At 39.9% G+C, this 22,340-nt stretch overlaps 1 protein-coding gene across 2 annotated transcripts in view; it reads left to right on the top strand.

Moving 5' to 3' along the window:
• ARHGEF3 (Rho guanine nucleotide exchange factor 3) overlaps nt 1–22,340 on the top strand; it is a 208,846-nt gene that overhangs the window by 164,565 nt on the left and 21,941 nt on the right. For both annotated transcript variants that reach the window (XM_033926553.1, XM_033926555.1), the window contains 5 exons: nt 5,294–5,401; nt 13,553–13,723; nt 20,129–20,191; nt 21,502–21,598; nt 21,752–21,828. In XM_033926553.1, coding sequence (XP_033782444.1) covers nt 5,294–5,401; nt 13,553–13,723; nt 20,129–20,191; nt 21,502–21,598; nt 21,752–21,828 — 516 coding nt within the window. The remainder of the gene's footprint in view (nt 1–5,293; nt 5,402–13,552; nt 13,724–20,128; nt 20,192–21,501; nt 21,599–21,751; nt 21,829–22,340) is intronic.

Raw genomic sequence — 22,340 nt, 5'->3', positions numbered from 1 at the left:
TTCTTTCTTTCCTATAAATAATTGTAGTTCCACCCCTCTTTCCTTTTGTCTCGATTTTGTCATGTATCCACCCAAAGTACTAATTGTATGTCATTAATTTTATAATTTTAAATGTATTGTGCACCGCTTTGACAGTTTTAAGGCGGTATATCAAATTTTAATAAACTTGGAAACTTATAGGAGCCATATGTGAGTTCTCTGCATCATACTGAAGAGTGTCTGACTTGATGGTCAACATTGCCTCTTTCCCTACGTAGCAGAATTTATCTTTTTGGCATGGTGTTATTTCCTAAATGGTTATGCACTTTACAGCTCCTTCCTAGATGGCTGTTGCAATGAGATATTTGCAAGCTTTCATCCCTTTTGTCTCGGTTCTACTGGCAGAATACGAAGCCAAAAGTAGTGCATCAATTTTATATGGGGGAATTAGGGTCGGGAGGGGTAATAGGGCTTCCTAATTTGGGTTTATACAATTTTGCTTGCTTGTTGCTCTTTTGTGGGGAGTGGTTCTCCGATCTATGGAAATGGCGTTGATGGCTCCCTGGCATATTCTATCTTTTTTGCAGGCACCTATCAGTTTGTTTCCATCGTTTGTAAAGGCTAACTTGCTTTTAAGAATTCTTTAGGTGGCCTAGAATGAGTTGCTGAGACTTTGGCATTGAAATCCTAAACTAACTAGTTTATTGCCTCTTGTTAGTAATTTGGAATTTGTATCAGGTTCTGAGAATGCAACCTTTCATAGGATGGCGCTGGCCGGAGTTACATTTTAGTCTCATATACTTCAGGACAATGGTATGCTACAGTCTTTGGCAAATCTGTTACAACGCTGCTATTTGGGTTTGGGAGATTTTCTAGCCTATAAACAACTTCATCATTATGTTCAGTTTTTGAATGTCACTGGGTTATTATTTTCTATTTAATCTAAAATTTGGGAGTTTGTGGAGTCTTTTACAGACACAGGATTTAAGGTATCTGGCTTGCACAAAACCCTTCAGACCCTAATCCTGTCAAAGCCCAGGAATGCACTGCGCTCTCGATGGAGTCAGGAGATGGGGGTTTCAGAGGACTCTTTGGCGTTGCATGTTTTGATCAAACTGATTCCAGGGATTTCTGTGAGTTCAGACCTCTGAGACTGTCAATTTTGAATGATACAACAAGTGAACTTTACCCAGGATCAGCTTTACAAATCAAGGTACAGTAAAGCCTTGGTTTGCGAGCATAATTCATTCCATAAGCATGCTTGCAATCCAAAAGCACTCGTTTATCAAAGCAAATTTCCCCATAGGAAATAATGGAAATTCAGACGATTTGTTCCACAACCCCAAAATTTTAATACAAAATACTATACATACTTGTATTGGAAGACCTCGCTCGTTTAGAACAGTCACTACACTCCCGCAGCATCAGAGAGAGAAGAACCATCGGCTCAGTTGTGATGTGTGTATACTGTATGTACTTGTATTGCAAGACATTGCTTGTATATCAAGTTAAAATTTAATAAAATGTTTTGCTTGTCTTGCAAAACGTTTGCAAACCAAGTTACTTGTACAGTATAATGATTCTCCTACTTGACGGAAATGCTCTCTATGAGCGGCTACATTTTTCATGCATTGTGGTCCTGTCCAACCACTTGGATTTTTTGGCAAACTATAGTTGCACTGCCTTGTTCCGCTTTTGGCTGTGGGACTCTTGCTGGATAAATGTGAGGCGCTTTTTTTTCCTATTAGAGGTCATCTTTTGTTTATGTGGAAGGTGGTCATTTTGGGGAAGAAAGAAATACTATCAATCTGGGTTACAGACACTGCTCCTTTTTGGTCTTGGCGGAATTGTCTGCACGCCCTTTTTTTATTGGAGCATAAACTAGCCCGGCTCACCCCTAAAAGGAAGCCAATAGTTCCTTCAGAGTTGGAATCCTAATATTTTTCTTTGAGCTCTAAGGCCCATAGTGCCATTTTGAATTCTTTGTAAGCTTTTGTGCCTGTTTTGGTTCAGTCTCTTGAGTATGGCCAGCCATGGGGGTGGAAGGTATAATTTTCCTCTGCCCATATAGGCTCCGGTATGGTATAAGAATCCAACCTTTGGAGCCTAGCGGTTGCTTACCTGTCTAACCATAGTTTAGCCCTCTTTTTTTTTAATGGGCACAGATGCTTTACTTATGGGAATAGCTCAAAAAGAAATGAGACGTTTGCAGATCATTCAAAATACCTCAATTAAACTCATAATGAAAGCAAGGAAATTTGATCACGTCACTCCTCTTCTTAAGAAAGCGCACTGGCTTCCAGTAGCGCATCGAATTCAATATAAACTAATTCTACTTACTTTCAAATCCCTGTTATATAAAACCCCAGCTTTCATCTACAAGTTATTGATCCCTTATACCCCAATCAGATCACTGAGATCTATTGACCAACATCTATTAGTTACGCCCTCACTTAAAGTTATTAATACACGGCGGCACTTTATCTTCTCTGTTACAGCTCCTCAAACTTGGAACTCCCTCCCTATTTATCTCAGAGAAGAAAAGAACTTAGATAAATTTAAAAGTAAACTCAAGAGCTTTCTTTTCAAAGACTCTTATGATATTTAGGAGTCCCAGCCTATTTTTGCTTATTTTCATAAGGCTACTTCTTTTATTTCCCTCCTATTGTTTTTTACCATAATCATCCTTCTTTCTATCATTATTATTGTATTTCATTACCCTGTCTTTCCCTTTGTTTTCCCTTTCTGATTATTTTGTTAGTCGATAATTCATTGTTCATCTGTTTTTTTTATAACCCCTGTATTATCTGTAAATTGAAAGATTTGTTCATCGCGTAGATATTTGAGTAAGCGATTAATCAAATACTTTATAAACTTGAAACTTGATGTTACATACGCACAATATCAAGTTTCAATATTTGTTCCTTTAAAAAAAAGTAAAAAAGCACTCCCCCCTCCGATGATGACGTTCCCCCCAACGTCCCCCCTGATGCACCGGGAACACCCCCCCTCCCCCCGCGGCAGTGAAAACAGCAGGAGCGATGTTTCTGGTTTCTGTGAAATGCCTCTTTTGAAGGGAGTGGGGTGGAAATTGCTAGTAATACAACCAGGAAAAGCAATTAATAGAACTAGCTCACACTATATCCCAGGCTGTTTACCTTTTGTCAGGAAAATGTAAAAACTGAACTTCTTACTGACAAGACAAAACTAGATTTTGGAAGAATGAAGTACAAAGCAAAATGGAGTCTATTATATGGCACCTGTTTGAGGGCTGTGATTCTCTGGTTTCAGTTATCCAGGTCATTGATTCTGACATTTGCTCTCTAACACAAAGGGAATCCAGCCCAGTTTGTTCTTCCCTGCCCTTCTCCCAGTGCCTTGCTGGCAAGAAAATCAAACTTGACTTTCTGTGGAATGCTTTATCCACTGTTGCGTGGTAATTAGAAGACTGTGGGTGGTCCTGCTCGATGGAATTGAATAGAAAAAAACCTCAAATTGCTATTTTGAAGGGAAGGGATTTGGGATTTAGCACACACCTTTTTCAGTCTTTACTCAAAGTGCGTTTTATTCAGGTAAGAAGGTATTTATCTTGTCCCCAAAGGTGTCGTTAAACTGGACTTAGAGTACCTTTATGAATGTCATTCGTGTTAAGGCCCATTTGTACTACAGCCATAAAAATGCCTCTTTTCTATTTATAGCAATATTTTACTATTTAGTGTGGCCTCATATTTATAAATCATTTAAGCTGTGTCTTCAGATGTGCCTTCCATATGGTTGTTGTACCATCAGGAGTATGTGCACTAGAGATCTGCACAGGAATGGGGATTGTGGAAATCCCGCGGGTCCCATGGGACTCCTGCGGGGATTCCCCCAGGTCTATGGGACTCACGCAGGGATTCCTCCCCAGGTTCATGAGACTCCCATGGGAATGGAACCGGAGTTCCTGAGGCCTGGAAAGAGAATTAGTAGAAGATAGACAAAAGCAGAAACTGGAACCAAGATGATAGAAAACCAAAATGTCCCACCAGCTTCAGCAAGGGAGATGTTCATTTTGAGGGGGGCTAAGCTCAAATTGGGAGGCCCAGCCCCCTCTCATGGTTATGCCACCAATTGTGTTTAGTACAAAATGAAGTACTTGCTGAGTTTGTTTTGGGGTTTCCAGTTCAGTTTGGGCACATTTTTCTTATGCAACCATTGTCCTGAAAAGCGTCTCTCTCAATTCTGCTTTAAATGATTTTGATGCTGTATTGTTTGATTCTTTACTCATTGCTGTATTAAAAACCATTTGTGGATCTTGGAAGGACCTCTCACAAGTTACCTATGCCAGATGGTGGAACCAGATTTGTTTGCTCTACAGATATGAGCTTTATATTGCCAAAAAATCCAACTATTTTTTTAACATGAAATGGTCGACCCTTATGTCTCTTATTTTCTTCATTTGGATCCTTTTTCCATTCTTTGGCTCTAATAGCCTCTTTCACTTCACCTTTTAACCACGCTGGCTCTCGTTTCTAAGTACAGTATTCAGCAACTATTACAATTGTAATGAGATTTTTTAGTTCATTATGAAATTATCTCAGTGTCTTGGACCGATTACAAATGAAGTGAAGTTAGTTACTCAGAGTAAATTCAATGTGACTCCTGAGGGTTTCTCCGATACTATAAAGTATTTTTGACAAGAGATATAATTGATTTCTGTAGATTAGGAATCTCTTTCACATGGAGAATTTTGATGCCAATTTTTTTTTTTTTTTTAGTGGCCATGCATTAGTGGCAGCATTGGCGCACGGGCCTTTAACGAAATAAATAGTGTGGTGATGGCCAAAAAAGCAAACAAGATGCTAGCAATTATTTTAAAAAGGAATAGCTAACAAGACTAAGAATGTTATAATACCTCTGTATCGCTCCATGATGCGATCTCACCTGGAGTATTGCATTCAATTTTGGTCACCTTATTTGAAGAAAGAATTAGCAGAACTAGAAAAGGTTCAAAGAAGAGTGACCGAGATGATAAAGGGGATGGAACTCCTCTCATATGAAGAAAGATAAAAGTGGTGGGAAGGTGCAATGGATGAGGAAATAGAAAGGAATATAGGTCTACTTTTGTTTTAATCATCATCTAGGATCACATGACTTTTTAAGTACTAAAAGGGGGTTATATTGAATAAAATTTGGGAAGCACTGCTCTATCATAAAAAGGACATTATTATGCATGATATTTTGCCTTGACAACAACCAATCTTTCATTATGTGATGTTAATGTACCATACCTACAGTTAAAATAAATTTGTCTTTATTTGTGATTGATTTGCAGGAACCTTGTAACAAACGTGTCAAGTCTTTAGCGAGAGTCACTTCGCTAGCAAGCCTCCTTCCTCCCGTGAGGACTACTCCATTAAAACGGTTCAGCCAAACGCTTCAGGTAAAGAAAATGCTAAAATACTTGATGGGTTTCTTTTTAATCCATTGCCTCATTTCCTTGAAAACAGAAAAAAGAAATTGAATGAAAATATTGGCATTGTATGTGCAATTATATACATTCATTTTCTTAATGGAGCAATACTATTATTAGTTCACTCTTTCCCATGCTTCTGCAAACCAGTACATGTGTGCGAGTACTGCTTGCATAGAAACATAGAAAGATGACGGCAGATAAGGGCTACAGCCCATCAAGTCTGCCCATACCATTGACCCCCTTTTAAGTCTACTGGCCCCCTTAACTCTACTGACCTGCTCTATTAAGTCTATATCCTAGCGACCCTATTCATTGGTATGACCCTCGCAGTGATCCCACATAGGTATCCCATTTATTCTTGAAGTCTGGGATACTGCGGGCCTCGATCACCTATACTGGAAGCTTGTTCCAATGCTTTATCACTTGTTCCGTGAAGAAGTACTTCCTGACGTCTCCACGAAACTTCCCTCCCCTGAGTTTGAGCGGATGTCCTCTTGTGTTCGAGGGTCCTTTGAGAAGAAAGATATCATCTTCCACCTCGACCCGTCCCGTGATGTACTTAAATGTCTCAATCATGTCTCCCCTCTCCCTACCTGAAAAGAGTGTACCCTGTTTTACAAACAGTTTGCACTCCTCAAATTCAGGGCACAATCTTTCTGAAAGACTGCACAGTCTTAACGATATTTCTCCCATTAGATAAAAAAGGACCCCCCCAAACAAAACAAAAAAATTACTAGAAACAACATAACAGGAAGATTTTAGGGCTAAACTCCCCTAGAAAATGTATTAGTGTATGGAACATAAGTGCCTGGATTCCCTTGGGATTATTCATCTCCTCCTGAGGTTGTATCTGTGAAAAAAGTTAGCAGGGCTCTGCAAGTAGGATTACATTAGTTCCAGTCATAGAAAGGAAATTAGGGCATGACTAGACTTTTCTTATGAGCCTGATTTGACCCTTTTTACAGCCTTGTGCTAGTTCTGTCATTTCTTTATTTTCATTAATGTAAGACTACCTCATGCTACATCTTGCAAAATTGTTATTATACAATTTAGGATTTTATACTTCTCTCTGCTTTCCCCCTCCTCTCCCCCCCCCCGTAATGACTTAAAGCAAAATTGTGCAGCGCTGTGGAAATGTGGTCCTTGCTGCTGCCTTTTTTTAAGGGGACAATTTTGAAATCCATATACCTGGGTAAAAGGACTGAGAGGCAGACGCTCAAAACTCCAGCACTGTACCCTATCTGGGGGATGCACAAAACTTACCGATCGTGTCCCAATTGTTGCTAAACCAGTTTGACCAGTTTAGCGATCAATCGTATTGGATTCCCCGATGCATAAAACTGCCCACTGTGTGTTTTTCCCCTCGATGCCCATTTTCTGATCTGATCTGACCCATGCAAATTAGTAAAACCCCATGCAAAACATCCAAGCGATTGATGCACTAAAATCACTTGGCTATTTAGCATCAGGTTTTACCAATCGTAAAACCCAATTGCTCTAGACTTGTCGGTAACTGGGAGGCATCTGAGCCAATCAGGGCCTTAGGCCCCTCCCCATACATCACATGAAGCACTGGGGAGTGGCCTAAGGCCTGGCATTCTGGACGCTGCATTGGAGGAAGCAGGAGGGATGGTAGCTCGGGGTGCTGGTGCGGGGTTGGGTTTTTTTTTAAATTTTTTTTTGGGACAGGTTGGGGTTTTTTTTTATTTTTTTTTATGGGACAGGTTGTGTTTAACACACGCACAACATCTGTGTCATTAAAAACAAAACAAAACCAGAAGCCCTAACAGCAGCGACAAGAAGCTGCATTACCTGTCACTGCTGTTAGAGCTTTGCGCATTTGTTACTGAGTGATTGAATCGATTGCGTTTGCGTGCAAATCGTTTGCGTTTCGATTGCTGTTGGGGAATTGGCCAGCAAATCGGTCAACAGTGATCCAGTGGTAATACCGACTGACTTTTGTGCACCTAGGCCTATTTGGTATTTCGGCCCCTCCCAATGCATCCATTTTGAAGAGGTGGGCCCTGAGGCAGAAGGGAGTGGACTTGTGCTTGGGAAAACTTGTTATAAGCGACTCATTTTTTAAAATAAATAAATAGTTTGTTAAGGTCTGTCTGTTTGGTTCATAGCAAGTTAATTTCCTTCATTTTGGGGACATATTTTTATGAAAGTGACCCTTTTGATCTCTAAATTTGCAGTGTTCATTGGAGTGTTTGGGATGTCTTATTTTGTCATTGTTTGAGTTCAGGCTGTTAATATTGGTTTGGTAGGGCAGGGTTACTTATATAGATTGGCATCAATATTCAAAATTAACTGGACAGGAGAAGCTACTACCCACTTATGCAGGGGCTGCTAATGTTCAGTGCTATTAACCAAGATAGTGCCACTGAATATGAGCACCAAGCCGGTAATTTTCTAGCGAGGGGGGGGGAGGTTGAGGGGCAGAGTCAACACTTATGCAGTGAAGTGCTGATATTAACCAGCCAGAAAGGTCTGCATAAAATCAGTGTAAGCTTTGTCCAATTTAAATGTTGAATATTGCACTTAAAATGGATAAGAAATTATATTTTGCTATGTGGTTTGTGTTTCTTCATGGAGTGCCTCATAGTGGAGGACTGTTTTTGCGATGTTATTGAGATTCCACTAAAATTTGTACATTCTTTTTTCTATTTTGAGTAAGGGGAAGAGTACTAATTCTTATCTGCCTACATTATTGGAGTGTTTCTATGTACATGGAGTATCTATTTTGCAAAACTAGAAGTGCGGGTTTCTTTTTTTTTTGGGGGGGGTTCCTATTCTGTGTACATTAGGGTTAGAATCAGACCCTAGACTTTTCTCCTATAAAATAACATGGGTTAAATGATGCAGTCAACACCTTAGCTCAGTTTCTGCAATTTCTCTCACCCCCAGCATACATACTCCCATAGCTCTCTCAGAAACCCCTTCCCCTGCATACCCTCCTAGATTTTTCTCACAATTCTTCCAGCTTGCATGGTTAATCTTCACCCCTAGAGGTGCATACCCCACCATAGTTCTCTCAACTCCCCTTCCCCAACATCCACAGCATCATAACTCTCAAACCCATGCCCACTTCACACACCCTCTGCTTAGCTATTTGACTGAGGTAGTTTGAACTAGAGAATGACACGGTGACAAAATTCATCACCGTTCCCATGGATAACCGTGGGAAACCATCTTCATGTCATTCTTTAAGGAGAGAGGGAAGAATCAGAGTATGAATGGCCACAACCACTGACCCGCAAGCTTTGCTTTGAAGTATGCTGGTGTAGAAGGATTGAGATTGAAATAGACACTAGAAAATGACATGGGATTATTTCCCGCGGTTATCTGCGGGGATGGGAACGGTGATGAATTTTGTCACCGTGTCATTTCTAGTTTGAACATCAGAGAGGAAAGTACAGTTCTTTAAAATCCTGGGTCCAATTGAGCAGTGCCTCAGAGCAGATGTAAAAGCTGACAATGATTTGTGTATTTCTTTACAAAATAGGGAATGTGTAGATACAGTACTTTTAAAGTTTGGTGAATGCACAACCATAACGTGCCCCCTTCTAAAATTGCTTCTTTAATGAACTTGCCAACGTGTGTCAGATTTGATCAAATACTACAAGAAGTTCATATGACACATTTACTACCTGTTTCACATGTCTTCCTAAAAGTGTGTTCTTGCTCCTTGGCTCAGAACATGTAACTGAATATAACCTAGACTAGATCAAAGTAAACAGTAAAAGATCCCCTTGTCTAGGGAGATGCCTCAAGGGAAAATCACAACCAGTCTTTTCATGCCAATTAATTACCTGATTATTTACTTTTTCCAAACTTTTGTTAATGTTCTTATATATCGCCAACTGTAAGTATAACGTTACAGTGCAACAAACCACACCAACTGTTTAAACCTATTCTGCCTGAAGCTGGGATTTCTCCCATCTCAGCATCCATAAATTTTAAGAAAGTTAGTGTCAAGAAATGTTGGTTATCCAATGTGTGCGTTCCAACTGGGTTGCTAAGTGAACTTGCTCCAAACTGCCATTACGAGGGATCTGGGTTCAGTTTTCAGCTTAGCTTTTCTGGCTCCTTGGATCAGCTGGGGGTGGAGTGGGAGTGCATAGTCATTGTGAAATGGTGACACCTAATGGTTAGATTTAGGGTTCATGATAGTAAGATTTTAGGAAGAGTGCTGGTACATGGTTCTTGGCTGGACTAATTAAGTTTGTGGATGGGAGAGAAAAAGAGGGGGAAATCTGTAGGTGGTTTATGGTTGGCTAGAGGGTACCTAATTGGTGCATATTCTGTAAAGGAAAGTAAGTGTCTTTCCTTAGCAACAACAGCAGATGAATTCAGAGACTAGTGGGATACCACACATCTACCAGCAGGTGGAGATAGAGAACTGAATTGCAGGTGCTCCTCTTGGATGGGATCTCTCCTGGCCATTTAGTATGCTCCTATCTCCAGCAGGCGGATGGACGCCATTCCTCAAGCTCCTGGCTTCACTGACTGAAAATCTGTCAAATTCACTGCAAAGTGAATTTCACTACTGTTGCTACGGCTTCAGTTAGTGCTGGGGTGTCTGGCTGAGCGGTGCCAGCTATGGGGGTTACACCTGGGCCTCCCCTAGGTCCCTTCCCCTCCCTCCATCTAGTGATTAAGGGTTTGCTGTGGGTCTCTGCATTTTTTCTTCTTTCCTAGTTGGTTAAAAAAATACCAAGAGAGAGAGACCATTTAGAGGGAGTAGTGTTTTGCACTATCGTTCGCTGACACACTGCAACTACTGTCCCTGCCAAATTTGGCAAACTGTAAGTATTTTTATTGTACGTTTATGATTGGCGCGTATGTGCGGTGTCTTCTGTGTGCTTTTCATTGGCGCGTTTTCTGGGCACGGCTCATGGCTGCGGAGGGTGTTATACGGTGCTTGCACTTTGGGAAACGGCGGTTGCCGTTGGGCCTCTGTGCGGCGGGCTGCTCGGATGGCACCCTCGTGGCCCAATATGGCAGTGGGGGGCAGCAGGATTTCCCGTGCAACTGATACATCTTCGCTTCTGTCGACTGCTTCGGCAGGTCTCTTGGCGTTGGAGGTGTCGGGGCATGAACAGGATTTAGTGGCAGCCACACACACTGGCGCCGTAGTGTCTTCGGGGCAGAGCACGCTGGATCTGACACTGATGCGGAAGGGTTCTTCGGCAATGCTGTTTTCTCCCGAATTTGTTTTGTTGTTTCATCAGGCTTTTCTTTTACGCAGATCCTCACGGCTCAGGCTGGGGTTGGTTCTCGGTATGTTTGCCTTTTAACCAGCTTTCAGGGATGGCAGGGGTCAGGGCTCAGAGTGTAAAAAGGCGCAGGATGGAAACCGCAGCGGCGGCAGACCTGCTGTGAGCCCTGATTTGTCTCCTCCTCTCACGGGCTCCGTGGTGGATGGGAATTTATAGGTTATGCATGGTTAGGAGTGGGGAAGGCTCTGTCCTGTGGGGAGGATGACTCCACGGCCCTTTGGCTTTTCTATATAGAGAAACTGCCTGCGTTTCTTACTATGGTGCTCCAGGGACTACAGATCTCTCAGGACATGTTGCAGTCTTCTATGCCACCTAACCCTCTCATGGCTGGCACAAAGAAGCTCTCCAAGTCTTTTCCGGTTCATGAAGTCATGAAGGAACTCATTGGGATTTGGTGGCCTTCTCCAGAGGCAGGACTGCAAGTGGCGAAAGTGATGCGCCAATTGTACCCCGTGATGCCGGGTGAGATGGAAAGGTTGCAGTTGCCTGAAGGGGATGCTCTGGTGGTGGTTGCCAAGAAGACCGCCCCTCCGGTGGAGGGTGGGGTGGGGAGTGGCATTGAAGGAAACTCAGGGCAAGAAACTCGATGCTTAGGTTACGTCATTTGAGGTGGAGGCTCCGAAACTGCAGGCAGCGGTATGCAGTTCAGAGACGGGTTTGGCGTCTCTGGTGGATGCCTTCTAGGCCATTGTTCACGCTTCAGATAAGCAGATGGCCCTGTTGGTAGTGTCGCATCGGTCCTTGTGGCTTCACCATTGGGTGGCGGATGCTGCGTCCCAGTTGCAGCTGGTTCGTTCTCCATTTAAGGGTCATCTGTTGTGTGGTGAGGTCTTGGAGAAATTGGTTAAGGCTTTCAGGGATCCTTACTCCCGTCCAAGTTTTAGATATACTAAGCGTTATAAGTCTGGTAAGCTGTCTTGCGCTCCCGCTTTCCCTTCCGAGCTGAAGTATCCTCAGAAGGGTTCCTTTCATCCTCCCAAAGCCCCCAACTCTCTGTCATCCCATCCTCAGGCTTCCCGTGCTTTCTCATGATGGGGTCTCGGTCCCCTCCGTCAAGGTGATAGGGGGACTTCTGTCCTTCTTTCTGGCGGAGTGGACCCAGATCACGTCCAACCAGTAGGTCTAGGATATTATTCAAGATATTACAAGTTTGAATTCTCCTCTCCCGTCACAGATTCTTGCTTGTTGTTACCGTGTTCGAGCACTGCCAAGGTGGCGTCGGTTCAAAGCACCCTCCTGGTACTCCAGGACATGGGGGCTGTGGTTCCAGTGCCTCAGGAGCAGCAGATAATATTCCTCCATTAAATAAAATATATTATCTTCCAAAAACCACTAGAGCTCAGGAAACATTGGAGGGAATTAATCCAGATACACCGCAATTAGATGTTAACAACATACCAGGTTGGAAGAGTCTATTTCTGACTTCATTGAGAGTGACACTTCTGATTTCATTTATTTTCCAACAGGACTTGGATTCCTTTATGAAACTCTATTTCCGCTTATCAAAAGAACTGTTTTATGGTAAAAAGATATGGGTATTTCTGGATGTAACTAAGGTTACCCAGGAAAAAAGGAAGCAATTTTTGTCCTTGAGACAGGAGACCAAGGCACTTGGGGTGTCCTTTTTACTGGCGTACCCTTGTAAATGCGTAGTAAAATTTGCTCAGGTTAAATATATTTTTTTTCAGCCAGAGCAGCGAAGATCATTTCTGGAGCTAAAGAAAATTGCTGTTTAGCAGAAATTTAGTATAAATGCAGAGTATGTTATAGCCTTTCATTGACTAGTTCTTTTTCCTTTGTGTTTAACTTCTTAATAATAACTGTCATTACTCCCCTTCATTTTTTGTTGTCTAAGGAAGCGATAATTTTATTTTCATATCTGTTTATAAAATGTGATGTTTTAACATTTATTCCTGCTGTATTTCCTTAGCAAGAATGTTAGTTTCTTGTAATATATTGACAATTTCAATAAATTATTAAATATTTAAAAGGAGCAGCGGGGACTGGGGAGATATTACATTTAATTTGCAGTGCCAAAGAAGGCGTGGTCTGTCCCGGTTCTGGTTTTCAAGCGAAATACTTTGGCGTACGAAGTGTGGCCTCAGGAGGAGGCTCAGTGGTCCATCAATCTTCTGAAATTAAGAGCGATCGGACTGGCCCTGCTGGCGTTTCGGACTCTTAATTCAGGGTGGGCCGATTTTTCCATCTCTCTTTTAAAGTGTCTGTACCGGGGCTCTGTGGATGACCTCACCCACATTTGAGAATATGCTGCCTGCTTGTCCTGTGATAAGGCCATTTATGCAAGAGTGTAGCCACATATATATGAAAATGATTCTATAAAATTACTCCCAATGAGTCTACATTAAATAGATTTCTTTGCAAATCTGTTTTATACCTAGTCATTTGGCTATCCAGCCCTTGAGGACAAATCTAATGAGAATTCTTTAAAAGCCTTTTTCTCCCTTCTGCCCCCTTTCTTTCTCTGTGCTAACTCATGTGCTAGGAAGGTGGTGCACTTGAAATATTAATTTATCTGAACACTGGTGGACAGGAGACCTCAAGTTGGAATCTTTATTCCATGGCTGATCTGCAGAACTAAACTATTCTTGAAGTATATGACTAAGCCTGCATATGTCTTATTATTTAGTTTCAGTTTAGTGTTTTGGGAATCATAGTTTTCCAGTTCTTCAAGAAAAACTATCTGTTTTTGGAAGTCAAATACTTTCATCCTCTTCATTTTGCAAACTTTTTAGATGACCAAAAATGAAAATTAACTGAAGTCCTTTGGTGGTGGTGTTATATATCCTATTAACCATTTATTACATATTTCCAGCGTTCCATCAGCTTCCGAAGTGACAGTCGTCCAGATTTACTGACCCCACGACCCTGGTGTAGAAATGCGGCTCCAGTTATCACAAAACGCAGAGACAGCAAGCTCTGGAGTGAGACTTTTGATGTCTGTGTTAATCAGATGCTGACATCTAAAGAAATCAAGCGTCAAGAGGTATGATAATCTTTATGCTGCTACTTGTGTGGCTTAGCATTGTCTAATGTGTAGAAGTAAACCCATCAATTCTTTACATTTTCTCAGATTATCAATTATTTCTTTTCTAGTGGAAAGCAGTGGCATAGCTTCAGGTCTTTAAGCTCAGGCCTAACCATCTGTAGCACCTCTCTGATGTGGCTGCTGGGCTCCCTAAGCCCAGCCAGCTGAAGAGCCCAGCATCTTTCCCTCTCCTTCCCCGCAGGCATAACTCTACCTCCAAACCCCCCATATCTTTTAATGCCTTTGTTTCTTTGCTGGCAGTGAAAAGGGACTCCTATCTGCTGACACACTAGCTGCAAGCCTTTCCTCTGATGCAACTTCCTGTTTTCTGCACAGCAGGGACCAGATCAGAGGGAAGGCTGGGGGCCAGAAAGTACAGCAAGCAGGAGTTGCTGCTCACTGCTAGCCCTTCTCTCCACTCCCTTTCCATTATTTTGCACTTAATTCAGAGGCTTCATGTTTAGTTCATGCTGGGCTTCAGTCAGCCAGTTTTTGAACTTAGAAACATTTATTTCAGAAGGATATTTTTTTCAACTTTAGCTAATAAAAAATCTTTATGTTTCATGTTAAAGAGATACTGCTCCCAGTCCCTGCATATTTCATCTTCTTTATTTGAATTTTTAGGATGGTCTCCTGCTTAGAATGATGCATCACAACAATTGCTTTCATTTCCAGCATTATTACAATATGCATGGATAGGCAGATTTGCTTTCCTGTTGTATTCATTAGGCAGAATAAAGGCCCTGAGTATGCTTAAACCTCAGACCTAAGACAAGAAGTTACAACATTTATATTTAGATGAACTCCATAGAAGGCAATAGGGAAACAAGGATATATAGAAACTCTGGAATTAAGGGGGCATAGGATGAAGGTGAAAGGGGATGGACTCAGAAGTAACCTCAGCAAATACTTTTTCACAGACAGGGTGGTGAATGCCTGGAATGGCCTCCCAGTGGAGGTGGTGGAGACAAAAAGTGTATCTGAATTCAAGAAAGCTTGGGACTCGGATCTCTAAGGGAGGGGAAGGGATAGTAGATGTCTCAATTAGGCCATATGGTTTTTATCTGCTGCCATTTTTCTATGTTTAGAATGATTTTCATTGAGAGGGTAATTTCAGGACAGGCTGTTCGTAGATACCTGTTTTCTAAATATGCACACACTTTCCCTTTTTTTTTTTTTTAAATTTAAATCTTTATTCCTTTTTATTTCTTTCAACAAGTGTACAGTATTATTACAATTAATTTACATAACACACTTGGCATTCTTAAATAATATTATTATACATGTTTTTATTCCCTCCCCCACCTCCCACCCTTTTCCATATCAATAAAATATTCCTTCCAAATTTATATATAATTATACATCCCTTTTTGATAATACAATTAATCTGACATGAAATCTGTCCCTCCCCCATCCTTCTTCCTCAAACACTTTAAACATTTTATTATACCCAGTAATGCACAACAATAAGTATCCCATCCTATTACATATATCTCCTTATTTTTCATAACAACATATTTCCAATATTTTTCCCTCCCTATCCCTCCCATCCCATCCCATTTCTATATATTATCCCCTAAGGAAAAAGAATAAACTTTACTCGTTATAATATTCAATTAATGGCCTCCACACCTCTTGAAATCTTTTAAAATACCCCCTCTGTATCGCAAGAAATCTTTCCATCTTATACATATGACAAACTGAGTTCCACCAAAAATTACAATTCAATCTAGAACAGTCTACACACTTTCCCTTTGAGAAAGTATAAACATGCATTACATCTGCTTTCTGGCAAACACATACTTTAGGGTATTTTAGAAAGCACACTCGTAAGGGGAAATCCTGCCCTGGTAACACATAAGAAATGCCATACAAGCCCAGTATCATGTTTCCAGCAATGGCCAATCCTGGTCCTAAGTACCCAGCTAGATCCCAAGTAGTAAAACAGATTTTATGCTGCTTATCCTAGGAATAAGCAGTGGATTTCCACAAGCCATCTCAATAATGGCCTAAGGACTTCTCTTTTAGGAAATTATCCAAACCTTTTTAAAACCCCACTAAACTAACTGATTTCACCACATTCTCCGGTAACGAATTCCAGAGTTTGTTTTAAATCTACTACTTAGTAGCTTCATTGCATGTCCCTTAGTCCTAGTATTTTTGGAAAGAGTAAACAAGCAATTCACATCTACCCTTTCTACTCCACTCATTATTTTATAGACCTCTTATCGTATCACCCCTGAGCCGACTTTTCTTCAAGCTGAAGAGTCCTAGCCACTTTAGCTTTTCCTCAAAGGGACGTCTGCACTTATTTGCACCTCTGCACTTATTTGCACTGCTGCACTAAGTCTTAAACTGTTATTTTACCTGTTTTTTTGCTGTAGTTATATGTTTTTAGTTTACCAATTTGCTCTTTATTTTCAGTTTCTCAATCCTACCGTTCCTCTGCCGCCGCGAAGCGGCGGCCCGCTGGACTCCGCCCCCTTCAAGGTCAGCGCATGCCCTATTTAGAGGACCCTTCGTGCGCGATCGGAGTGCAACCCTCCTCTCTCTTTAGGAGTGCTGTTTGCTTTCTTATCTTTTTTACATCTCATCTATAAATCGTTATTGTTTAAAATCCGCCTCACTGATCTAATCTCTTTGACACTCTCTATCCATTGTCTAGTTAATTGGTTTAGTCTGATTCCCTTAAATATGACATCCACTGATAATAACATACCTGTCTTTTGGGGATATAGGCCCATTAAACCTATCTCTTCTATACCTTTTGACCGCTCTTCTCAAAACCTTTTAGCAGTTCCAACCTCCTCTATACGTCCAAATAATATTAAACCAAATACATCCACTTATCTCCGAAGTCATTTTACCCATACTAATCAACCTTTAAAAATTGGTCTTTTAAATACGCGATCTATCCGAAATAAACATCACTTAGTAAAAGATGTTATTCTTCTTAAGGGACTCCAGATCCTATGTATCACAGAGACATGGCTTACATGTGGAGATGAGGCTTTTCTGTCATTCTGCTGTCCCCCAAATTATGATTACTATTGGAATCATCGTCAAAATCGTAAGGGAGGTGGAGTAGCCATCATCTTCCAAAAAAATCTTATTTCAATACGCGATCAATCAACTAATAACACAATTATTGAATTTTTACATGTTCAAACTACTCAGAATCCTAAAACTGACCTTCTTTTACTATATATTCCTCCGCCTATAGATTCCAATAAACTATCCTCTCTACAAAACTTACTCTTTGATTTCTGCTCAGCTTCTACCAGTTCTATTATCCTAGGAGATTTTAATATCCACTTTGATAATACAAAAAATTCATATACAACGGATATGATAAATTTCATACAAACTTTAGATTTGACTATACAATTAAGTGAACCCACTCACTCTTCAAAACACACACTTGATATGATACTTACAACTAAAACACAATATACAACATATACAATATCTGAAGTCATCCCGGTACCATGGTCGGACCACTATTTAATCTCTTTTAACTGTCATTACACTCATTCATCAGAAAAAGCTCCTTCTTCTGAACTTCCTAAAAATATCACTTTCAGAGATCTCTCTAAATTAGAAAGCTCTGATATTTCTCCTTTTTTCAGCTCTTCTATACCTATTCCCAATTTTGAATCTATTGATGATCAACTCCTTGCTTGGAACTCTCTCTTAGAAACCTGCATGAATGAGAAAGCACCTCTCATCTCAAAAACTATTCTACCTTGTAAAGCTCGTAACCCTTGGTATACTAAAGAATTACATCTTGTTAAAACCCAACTTCGCTCATTGGAAAGAAAATGGCGTTCATCAAAATTACCTATCAATCTGCAACGTTATAAAGAACAAGCACATTTTTACAAAAATAAAATCAATCAAGCTAAAAAACACTATTACTCTAATAAAATTAATGAGGCCAAAAATAGTTCTGAAATATTTTCAATTCTAAAATCCATAACTCCTGAGTCAAAAAATAATAAAAACACGGAAATTTCTATTACACTTAAAGCCCAAGATCTAGCTGATTACTTCTGTAATAAAATCATTCAAATAAGAAATACTTTTATAACAAATAAAACTAATGACCCCCTAGACAAAAACAATGATCTTTCTTTACCAACATCTAAATGTTTAAACTTCAAAATTCCATCCTTAAAAGAATTAGAAGGGGTCTTTCAAAGAATTAGATTAAAAAACTCTCGAACAGAACTAATCTCCCCATTCTATTTAAAAAAATTTTTCTGTTGTTTTGGTCCTTCCATACTCTCGCTTATCAAAAATAGTCTTCTTTCATCTACAGTTCCTCTTAATTGGAACAAAAGCTACTGTTACTCCAATTCTGAAGAAATATAATGCTGACCGTAATGACGCAGCCAACTATCGCCCAATTTCAAATTTGCCATTTTTAGCTAAAGTCACGGAAAAACTAGTTTTTGAACAATTATCGGATTTTGTTGAGACATCAAACGTATTACATCCTAACCAGACTGGCTTTCGGAAACACCATAACACAGAATACTCACTGCTAGGCCTTGTCAATACTATTCATTACTATCTAGATCACCATAAATCGGTTGCACTTTTTTCCCTGGATCTCTCAGCGGCTTTTGATACTATAGATCACGCTATTCTAATCCATCGGCTGGAATCTATAGGTGTTGGAGGGCAGGTACTGGACTGGTTTAAATCTTTTCTCTCTAATCGACTCTCAACTGTTACAATGAAAGAAGATCATTCTACTTCTTACACCTTGCCTTTTGGGATACCACAGGGTTCTATTCTGTCTCCTCTTTTATTCAATATCTTTCTCTCACCTCTACTTACCATCTGTCAATCACTGGGCTTTACTTCATTCTCCTATGCTGACGACATTCAACTCCTTCACCCAATTGACCCAGAGAACGATAATGAAATTACAGAAATTAATACTAAACTTGATATAATAAAAAACTGGCTCTACAATAATAAACTTTCATTAAACATTAAAAAAACACAAACTATGTTATTTACATGGAAAAATGACATCACATCTAAATCATCATTTATGCTTGAAAATAATCCAATAGAATCTGTATCATCTATAAAAATTCTAGGTGTAATCATTGACACGAATCTATCTTTCCACGATCACATAAGTCAAACGGTAAAATCCTGTTTCTATAAACTACGCCTAATACGATCAATTTCATCCTTTCTAGAACCAAAATCTATCAATATTCTGATCCATTCTATGATAATCTCAAAATTAGACTATTGTAATTCTTTATTGTATAACATATCTCAAAAAGAAAAGAAAAGACTTCAAATAATCCAAAACACTGCCATAAAACTTATACACAAAGGAAAAAAATACGATCATGTTACTCCTCTTCTTATCAAGTCGCACTGGCTACCCATTAATCACCGGATAACATTTAAAATAGCTTTCTTAGTTTTCAAGGTACTATTGTTCAATACGCCATTATTCATATCTAGAATGTTAACCCCTTATTGTACAACTCGCCTCCTTCGATCTTCCCAGCAAGACTTATTATCGGTCCCTTCGCTAAAAATTGTTGGAACAAGGAGAAATGATATGTTCTCTGTACTAGCTCCCCATCTCTGGAACACCCTGCCCCTTTTTATCAGAAAGGAAAAAGATCTTATTTCTTTTAAAAAACTGTTGAAAACTTTTTTATTTAATGATGCTTTTAATGATTAATTTCCTTCCTTTTTATGTAATGATATTTTTAATGTTTAACTTCCTTCCTTTTCTCCCTCTTTTATATTGTCTTTCCCTTCCTTATGTTCTTTCCTTTATCAAGAGAAACATTGTAATCCTTTCCCTCCCGCCCCTTGTTATGTCTTGTTAAGTGTTAGGTAAAGAGAAATTCTCTTCATTTTATTTAATTTAATTAACAATTGTTAATGTTGATGTTTTGGATGTTTTATATTACTAATATGATAATATGTTTTTATAACTTGTATTTTATTGTACATCGCCTAGAAAGTTTTATATAGGCGATTAATCAAAATAAACCTGAACTTGAACTTGAACTTGAACGTCATCCCATCCCTTTTATCATTTTCATCACCCTTTTCTAATTCTGCTATATCTTTTTTGAGATATGATGACCAGAACTGCACACAGTATTGTAGGTTAATATGTATATTATCTGGACAGTTTAAAAAAACTATATCTGCATATCAAATGTGGTGGTACACACCAGTACCGTTGGCTCAAAGCTGGTACCATCGGTCCTGCAGGGCATCTAGGGGTGGGTGACCTCGATGAGGATGCATGCCCTGTAGGGGACACTACTTGCACTATTAAAACTATTATGATATGTCTTTTACTTACAGGCTATCTTTGAGCTTTCCCAAGGAGAAGAAGACTTGATTGAAGATTTGAAATTAGCAAAAAAGGTAATTATTTCATTTCTGTTTGCATTTAGTCAGTTCATCAAAATAGAGGGAATCCAGATTCAGATTTTGTCAGAAAGGTTGGTTGGGTATGTGTAGGGCAAAGAGGGCAATGTATTTGGGCCAGGGGAGCGAGATAAGGCTGCTGCCACCATTTCTGTAATGACAAATCCAGAGGTGCTGTTTGTGAGCCTCCTAGTCTGTACCCTTCAGCTATCAGGCCAGCATGGGATTTCAGTACCACTCAGGCCATCCTTGGTAGGGTGATGCAAGAGAGAGAAAAAGGTGGAAGAAGAAAACTCATGGTGAGAATCACAAACAGATTGGAGAAGGTTATCATGCTACTGTACCGGGCCACGGTACGCCCCCCACCTGGAATACTGCATCCAGCACTGGTCACCGTACATGAAGAGGGACATAGTACTACTCGAAAGGGTCCAGAGAAGAGCGACTAAAATGGTTAAGGGGCTGGAGGAGTTGCCGTACTGTGAGAGATTGTAGAAAATGGGCCTCTTCTCCCTTGAAAAGAGGAGACTGAGAGGGGACATGATCGAAACTTTCAAGATAATGAAGGGAATAGACTTAGTAGATAAAGACAGGTTGTTCACCCTCTCCAAAGTAGAGAGAACGAGAGGGCACTGTCTAAAGTTAAAAGGGGATAGATTCCGTACAAACGTAAGGAAGTTCTTCTTCACCCAGAGAGTGGTGGAAAACTGGAACGCTCTTCCAGAGGCTGTTATAGGAGAAAACACCCTCCAGGGATTCAAGACAAAAGTTAGACAAGTTCCTGCTGAACCAGAACGTATGCAGGTAAGGCTAGACTCAGTTTTGGCACTGGTCTTTGACCTAGGGGCCACCACGAGAGCAGACTGCTGGGCACAATGAACTACTGGTCTTACCTAGCAGCGGCAATTCTTATGTTCTTATGAGAAGAGAATTTTAAATGGAGTTCTTTAATTTAATGAACGTTTACTAGTGGAAAAGTATATATACTGTCCACAGACCTTCTCTTTGTGGAAAAGGGGTTGGGGTGTGGGGAGACCTGCTAAAGTACACGCGAGGATTTTATTTTGACAACTGAATCCTGTGTGTGCTTTACCCCTGTGTACTCTGCACTTATGAAGCCTGTGGGTAAAGAATCAGCCCACTGCCAGACTGAAAATTAACTTGCAGGCCCATGGGTATAACGTAGCCTGCAGCATTTCAATATTGTCCTCAGAATGTGTTTTTGGATATTAATTTATTTTTCTGAATAGCCATCATATATGATCTTCACTTTTTTTTTCATGCTTGCTTTAATATTATTTGTACAGGCTTATCATGATCCCATGCTCAAACTTTCCATAATGACTGAGCAAGAGTTAAATCAAATCTTTGGAACACTGGACTCTCTAATTCCTCTTCATGAAGGTATAGTATATTGTACTTTAAATAAATTATGACCTTCAGACCTATATTTGGCACAAAAAATACTATGTCATATTAGCAGAACTATGACTTAACAGTAGTTGTATTAATGATATCATGGAAGTACATTTTATTTTCTAATTTTATTTTGGTCAGAACTTCTTAGTCGACTTCAAGATGCCCGAAAGCCTGATGGATCTACTGAGCATGTGGGCCACATCCTCGTGGGCTGGGTATGGAACCTTTTCTAGTACTGTGCAATAAGCTGAATAGTATTTTTTTTTAATATGAGGATTCGTTGCACCACTGGATTGAGTTCTGGTTGATAAGTAAGGGAGGTGGGGGAAACTTTAGACTCCTTACAAAAATAATTTGAAGGGTTAGCATCAGAGCACTTCCATTCCCGGCCTTGATTAGTCAAGATAGAAAAAAAAAGTATATGTGCATAATTTAAAAGCATAATTTAAAATTTTGATGATGATGAGGATTAGGAAGTATTGGAGGTCATTTAAGAAGCATCTACATCTGGAAACAGTGGCATATTATACTTGTGTAGATCACATACCTCTAAAAATGCTGATTTCAGAAAGCAACTGTTTATACGCATAGATTCTTGGGACACAAAGATTTCAAGGGGGGTGGTGGTGGTGGTGGTACAGGCATAATTTGGGTGGGTCAAAAATATATATGGCACTTATTACTTAGAAGTTGCAAAATTGCCATGTAAGGCCCAGAGCCTCTGTAG

The sequence above is a fragment of the Geotrypetes seraphini genome, chromosome 17 (assembly GCF_902459505.1).
Source record: "Geotrypetes seraphini chromosome 17, aGeoSer1.1, whole genome shotgun sequence".
Taxonomy (NCBI): domain Eukaryota; kingdom Metazoa; phylum Chordata; class Amphibia; order Gymnophiona; family Dermophiidae; genus Geotrypetes; species Geotrypetes seraphini.
Note: the sequence above shows the minus strand (reverse complement) of the source record. Positions and strands in the feature narration are given on the sequence as shown.